Here is a 7,357-nt window from a genome sequence, read left to right as displayed (position 1 = left end):
AGCTCACTGAGGAACATGTGTGATTAAACTTTTTAGTGGTAATTAGGCCCAAGCAGTAAACAGTGCTGTATTGAATCTGCAGGAATTCTTTTTTCTTCTTCTTCTGTCAAAACAATCACATTTTTAACAGCCTAATTTGCACACATGCCAGACCTGGTGGAAAATTTTATATTTTATTGTTCACGGAATGGGTGTTGCAAAATGGCTCAACAGCGCCCCCTAGGCAAATGATAAAAATTGAGCCCCTCGCACCAGATTGACGTAGACAAACGAAATTCGGTATGCATATGTGTCATGTCAAGACCATAGACTGTATAATGGACGTAACATCCGTGACGTCACCCATTGATTTGTGGACTGCTGCTCGGAGGCCAATAGTATCGGATCTGAGCAGCGCCATCTTGAAAATTTCAGGTGCATGCTGGGAAAAATAAAAACAGGGATTCTACTTATATGGGCATCAGGAGGAACATGAGGCGCCCTCCTGAACCTGTGAACCAATCAACCTGTCAATCACCACGTAGCCACGCCCTAATGCATACCCTGCTTTATCGTCACATATAAAATCAGGGAGGCCAAAATGTCCCAAATGAACATCATACTGCATTGAAGAAGGCTTTAAACTAGCGATTGAGACCATAAACACATTTTGAAAACGTTTACTGAGGTTAGAAATCAAGTGAGAAGTTGGTGAATTCTCCATTGACTTGTATAGAGACGGAAGTCCTTTTGACACCAAAACGGTCGCCCCCTGGTGGCCTTTTGATAGAATGCAGTTTTAAGTTACTTCCACGTTGGCCTCATTTCAGAGGACCGGACCTCCCCGCCTGGTCAAGACACACAAAAAAGTCTCTCGGACCCATACCCTAACTCCAACAGCAAGTCAGCCATTATGATTCGAATTTTCAATTTTGGTGCCATTTTCACGATTTCCACGCATCTAATTTTATCGAACTCCTCCTGGAGATTTAATCCGACTTGACTTCAAATGGACTCAGAGTCATCTTAAGCCATTGTTTGGATAAAAAGTTATCAAAATCAGTTTCCTTCAATATACCTGGTTGCCGTGGTGACGCAGCAATGTTTCGCCATAAAACAGGATGTGCTGGCCAAATGGCACCACTGTACCCCCCACAAAACAATAATAATAAGATAACAACTTGGAAACATGAACTCTTTCGCCTCCGTTACACCTGATGGGCGGTGCAATGAATTCTGCTGTTTCGGGGGCGAGGGCCCGTTCATTAATGCTTCCAGCTTTAATTTAATGTGAAACTAACCACTAAGAGCACAGTTAGTGACACTCAGCTGGTGCAGCAGGAGTTTCTGATCTCTTGATGGAGACAACAACATTCAAACTTCCTACAGAGTCAGTAACCAACCAAACACTTCAACCTCTGCAGGATGGTCTTCAGCTCAGTCTGAAGTCTCAGGTGTTCAGCATCAGTGTTTGATAACGAGTCAAACTAAACTCTCCTGAAGTCAAACAGCTCAGACTGCAGACTGGAGCCAGCAGAGCAGCAGGTGAGCCAGATGTTAATCAGTGGATGTTGGTGCCACTTTAAGGTTCTTCAGCATTAAGATGATGTTTTTAATTCTGATCAGCTGACAAATATAAAAAATTAAGACTCACTGACACATAAATACTGTGTCTGAAATCTCTTCTTCTGTTCTTCCTCTTCTTAATATTGTGAGGTCATAAGTTCACTCTGAGAAGTATAGAAACATTCAGCACTATGAGAACCTGGAAGCTTTCACTCAAAACTGTCAAAAAGTTGAGTGTGGAACTATGAACACTCATCTCGCCATCCTGGAATAGAAGGAAGGAAAGAAAGAAAATGGTGATAATTGAAAGATAAAGAACGCATCACTTCAAATATAAAGAACTTTCTTCACATTCTGCAGGAACTTTGGACTCATTCAGAATGTTTAAATTTAAAACTTACAATGAATATTTTTAAAACACACTTAATTTCTCTCATTAAAAATAATAAAGACTGTTTAGACAGGACTTTAATGTGTAAAATCACCTGCTGCTTTAAAGCTCAACCAGATCCTACATAAGTTACTGTGCTGCTGTCACTGAATTTAAATCAAAACAAAACATAATTTCCTGTTATTTAAAACTCTCGGGTGTTAAAAATAACTCCAAACTCTCAGATGTTGAAATATTTAACAGGAAATTCCTTCAGTCACTTTTTCCCCTGACTGAAACAGAGAGAGTTGAGGTTGATACGAGCTTCTTTCTTAGACATGAACACATTTCTTTGGTTATGATGATGTCATGATGATGCAACATTTAAATTGAACATTTGTAAGAATACATCAGAACAGAAGTCAGAGGACATTTGGTGACCTGCTGTTTTTCTTTGCTGAGACTTTGAATATCGACTGAACCCGGTAAGCTGCAGGACAGAGTTAGTCTCAACATCATTAGCCTAAAAACTCATTCTAACATCCTGCAAATGTAAAAACTTGTTCTAAAGACTTTGAAACACTTCATCATAAACTTTGAGTTGCTTAAATGTAGAAAACAGAAGAAGATTTTACAGCTGTAGGCTACTTGGGAACACGGGTCCTTTGAGTTAACCCTCCTGTTGTCCTCGAGTCAAGGAAGGAAGGGAGGAAGAAGGAAGGATGGAAGGGAGGAAGAAGGAAGGAAAGGAGGAAGGAGGAAGAAGGAAGGAAGAAAGGGGGATGGAGACCTTCTTTCTTTCCTTCCCTCCTTCCTTCATTCCTTACTTCCTTCCATCTTTCCTTCTTCCTTCCTTCCTTCCATCTTTCCTTCCTTCCATCGTTCCTTCCTTCCTTCCTTCCTTCCTTCCTTCCATCTTTCCATCTCTCCTTCCTTCCTTCTTCCTCCCTCCTTTCCTTCTTTCTTCCTCCTTTCCTTCCTTCTTCCATCCTTCCTTCCTCCTTTCCTTCCTTCTTCCCCCCTTCCTTCCTTCCTTCCTTCCTTCTTCCTCCCTCCTTTCCGTCTTTCTTCCTCCTTTCCTTCCTTCTTCCATCCTTCCTTCCTCCTTTCCTTCCTTCTTCCCCCTTTCCTTCCTTCCATCTTTCCTTCCTTCCTCCTTTCCTTCCCTCTTCCTCCCTTCCAGGCTTAGAGGCTTAGAAGGTAAAGTGATAGTCCACCAATTGGAAGATTCCCAGCTCCTCCAATCCACATGTTGATTTCCCCAAATTTCACGATGCTGCTCCATCAGTGTCTGAATGTGTGGGAACGAGACATTGAGTGGTCATAATGACCATATAAGGACTGTCCATTTACCATGTACTATTTGTGTTGTTTTCTCCTCACAGAGCAGATTCCTGTTTCAAAATGACCAAAGTCAAACATTTCCTCTCTATCGTCATCTCCATGTTGGCCCTGCTGTGCTCCGGCCACGCTTTACCGAGGACGGACGCTCCCATCCTTCCCAACGTCCCCTTCCTGTTGATGTGGAATGCCCCATCTGAGCTGTGTCAGATCCGCTTTGGCGTGGAACTCGATCTCTCCTACTTCCACTTAGTCAGCAGCACGCTGAAGTCTGCAACCGGACAGAGCATCTCCATATTCTACACCGACCGCTTCGGTATCTTCCCCTACGTGGACGAAGACACCGGTGAGATGTACGACGAGGGTCTGCCGCAGCTGATAGACCTGCAGGAGCATCACGCGCTGGCAGCTGACGACATTAAGTACTACATCCCAACCGACCAGCTGGGGCTCGCCGTGCTCGACTTTGAGGAGTGGAGGCCGCAGTGGGTCCGAAACTGGGGCAGCAAAGACATCTACCGACAGTTTTCCATCGAAACGGTTAAGGTGAACAACGCATCGCTGTCTGATGAGGAGGCGGAGGACAGGGCAAAACTTGTGTTCGAACGCGCAGCCAAGAAGTACTTTCTCCGATCCCTCCGCCTCGGGAAGAAGCTGCGGCCCAACCGACTGTGGGGTTACTACCTCTACCCCGACTGCTACAACTACGACTACAACCAGGACATGGGCGGCTACATCGGAGAGTGTCCCACCATCGAGAAGGACCGGAACGACAAGCTGCTGTGGCTCTGGAAAGAGTCCACGGCGCTCTATCCGTCCATCTACCTGGAGTTGGCACTCAAAAACTCCAAGCAGGCCCGACTGTTCGTCCGCCATCGAATCCGAGAGGCCATGAGGGTGTCGACGCTCCCCAACAACTCCTACTCCATCCCCGTCTACGCCTACATCCGCCCTGTGTACAAGGACAGCATCGACAACTACTTGACATGGGTGAGATACAAAAAACCCACCTTCTTGATGTCTTTAGGGACAGTAAATATGTTTTCCTACGAATGTAATAATGACTGAATGATGCTGACGGGAATTATTCTATATTGTGTGAAGAGGAAAAAGTTAATGAATGTATTTGGTAAGCTGTTAAAGTTTGAGTATTAAACTTATATGATAAGATAAGATACGATATGACAAGATAAGATATGATAAGGTATGATACAATAACATATAAAATACGATAATAAGATCAAATATGATATGATACAATTCGACATGATACGATACAATACGATAAAATAAATTACGATACTTACATACGATACGATAAGATGCGATGCCATACGATACTTACATACGATACGATAAGATGCGATGCCATACGATAACATACAATACAATAAGATACTATATGATAAGATACCAAAAGATATGATAAGATACGATAACATAAGATACAATATGATACAATACGACAAGATAAAGTACGTTAAGATACGTTTTGATACTATAAGATAAAATACAATAAAAGATATGATACGATACATTATGATAAGTTAAGATACGATATTGACCCAACCTGGGTAAAATTTGACCCCATTGAGTTTTGTTGTCTCAGTTTAAGGCCTGTATCCTAGTCCAGTTTTCATCTTACACGATGTGATGTGGAAACCTGAAGCCTCCTGTACACAAACACTGAGAACTTTTGCTATGTATCAGTGAACATGGCGTGTTGGTGGGAGGCCATTTCCTGCTCTTCTCTAACTGGCTGTTATTTCTCAGGATGATCTGATCAGCACGATCGGAGAAGCTGCTGCTCTCGGCGCCGCTGGCATCATTTCTTGGGGGGACATGAACATCACCGACACAGAGGTAGGACGTGACTCACTTTGAAAGTTTTAAATCTATTCTTTTGTTGAATTTAATCCACAACTAACTGACTCGGTGTTCTGCAGGACTCCTGCGTCGACGCTGTTGAGCACCTGGGCAGGTACATGAACAGTTACATCTTGAATGTCTCCAAGTCGGCAGAGCTGTGCAGCGAGGCGCTCTGCCAGGGCCGAGGTCGCTGCGTGAGGAAGCGCTGGGACCAAGATGTCTACCTTCATCTCGACAGTCGCCGTTACCAAATCTTTGCACCATGCTTCAGAGGCGGGTTGCTTGTGAGAGGCAGCCTCTCGAGGGAAGACGTAGACTTTTTTGACCACAACTTCGACTGCATGTGTTACAGCGAGGAGCCGTGCCGATCGGCCCTGACGATCAACACCATCCATGAAGCCGCCATCAGCACGAAGAGTCTCTCTGCTGGGTGCCGCGCCGTGAGCGGGTCCCACCCCCTCCTGCTGGGGATGATAATACTCTGTCTGAAGTATGTCGTGATGTAAATGTTAATTAATAGAGAGATCTGTCTATTTGTTTGTGAAAAGATGTTTAAAGATGTTATTTGAGCCTTTTGTTCATTCATGTATTTATTTTTTCTGACTGTTTTTACCTGTGCTGCCATTAAAGATACTTTTTAGTTTACCACATCTCTTATTCAGTCGGTTATATTCATGGAGGATTAACCTGCAAACTGGCTGTCGGGGAAAGTTGATAATGGGATTAAATACAACTTTATTTAGGAATATAAACCATGTGAGCACGTTACACATAAAATAATAATAACTTTATTTATATAGCACCTTTAAACACAGAGTTTACAAAGTGCTTTTAGTCAAAGTAAATATTTGTATTGTCATAAATTGTTGTCAACCCAGATTAAGGATGTGTTCAGGTGTAATTGGAGAAGTTGACATCAGTTCTGCTGCAGGAGCGACTGACTGAGCTGCACTGCAGGTTGCTGGCCTGTAGGGGGAGTCGGAGCTCCGTCCCTCCACATATCAGCCTCACTCATTATGATGATGAGCTCACTGAACTGCAGACACATAAAAGACACAATTATATCAACTTTTACACAAACAAGAAGACAATAATACTCATAAAGACAGAATCACGCTAACACAACCAATGAAAACACACTGACTGGAGAGTAATATGGAAAGATATGTAAATACCGTCCACTAAGAGAGAGTTTGGTGGTAGTGATGGTGGGTGTGTGTGTGTGTGTGTGTGTGTGTGTGTGTGTGTGTGTGTGTGTGTGTGTGTGTGTGTGTCTGTGTGTGTCTGTGTGTGTGTGTGTGTGTGTGTGTGTGTGTGTGTGTCTGTGTGTGTGTGTGTGTGTGTGTGTGTGTGTGTGTGTGTGTGTGTGTGTGTGTGTGTGTGTGTGTGTGTGTCATTCTCAGCAGCTACTGAAGCTTCATTCACATTTGGAGTAATAACTATCAGCACAGTTACAGAGCAGTCCACTGTCAGCCGGGATGAATGAATAAAGCCCCTCAGGCTCTTTGGACAACCCCCCCCATCCCCTTCTCTCAGCCAAAAACTCACAACAGTTTAAAATGAAGAGAAGTGAAATTGATTCTTCCTGTTTTCTGGTGTGTTGAGTCATTTAAAATAAAGTCTTCATCCTCTTCCACCCGGATTTAAAACAACCCCCAAAATAACCAAATTAAACCGTCTGTAGCTCCTGAACCACAGTGGGGACATGTATAAACGACGTGTTTCCAATAAGTTAAGTTTCTTATAAATGTGTCAGAAACTCTCCTGGTGACCCAGAAAGAGAGCAGCAGGTCTTTAAAGTCAGTAAAACTCGATCCATCTGAAATAAAGAATATAATGTTCAGTCTAAATAACCTGCTGTGTCTTAGTCTGTATCTGTGAATATCTGCCTGTTTGTTCTCTGACATGTAGAGAAGAAGGGAGACAGAGCCGCCTAGTGGACACCAGTATTTATCTGAATTAAACGACTTAATGAGGTTAAAGAAAGAAGAAGCTTTTTCTGTAAATGGCTCCAAATGGCAGATATGGAGGCTGCTGAAGAAGAAGAAGAAGAAGAAGGTTTTTTTTCCCTCCCTTCCTTCCTCCCTCCTTTTTTTTCTTCCTTCCTTCCTTTCCTTCCTTCCTCCTTTTCTTCCTTCCCTTCCTTCCTTCCTTCCTTCCTTCCTTCCTTCCTTCTTTCCTTCCTTCCGTCTGTCCTTCCTTCCTTCCTTCCTCCCTCCTTTCCTTCCTTCC

The 7,357-nt window shown here is 43.3% G+C and overlaps 1 protein-coding gene across 1 annotated transcript; it reads left to right on the top strand.

The window, feature by feature from the left end:
- The first annotated feature begins 287 nt into the window (after positions 1-287).
- On the top strand, positions 288-5,631 carry LOC133981824 (hyaluronidase-5-like). Its single transcript, XM_062420683.1, has 4 exons — positions 288-312; positions 3,330-4,246; positions 5,030-5,119; positions 5,203-5,631. Exons 1-4 carry the CDS (start codon positions 288-290, stop codon positions 5,629-5,631), a joined length of 1,461 nt encoding a protein of 486 aa, XP_062276667.1.
- Positions 5,632-7,357: the final 1,726 nt, after the last annotated feature.

Source organism: Scomber scombrus, chromosome 6 (genome assembly GCF_963691925.1).
Source record: "Scomber scombrus chromosome 6, fScoSco1.1, whole genome shotgun sequence".
Classification (NCBI taxonomy): domain Eukaryota; kingdom Metazoa; phylum Chordata; class Actinopteri; order Scombriformes; family Scombridae; genus Scomber; species Scomber scombrus.
The sequence above is the reverse complement of the archived record's forward strand: the minus strand, read 5'-3'. Positions and strand labels throughout refer to the sequence as shown.

Coding starts and splice junctions, on each gene's coding strand:
- LOC133981824 (XM_062420683.1), top strand. CDS start 288: ATGTGTCATGTCAAGACCATAGACT. Junction 313..3,329: donor TCATGTCAAGACCATAGACT/GTATAATGGACG, acceptor AAATGACCAAAG/TCAAACATTTCCTCTCTATC. Junction 5,120..5,202: donor TGAACATCACCGACACAGAG/GTAGGACGTGAC, acceptor GGTGTTCTGCAG/GACTCCTGCGTCGACGCTGT.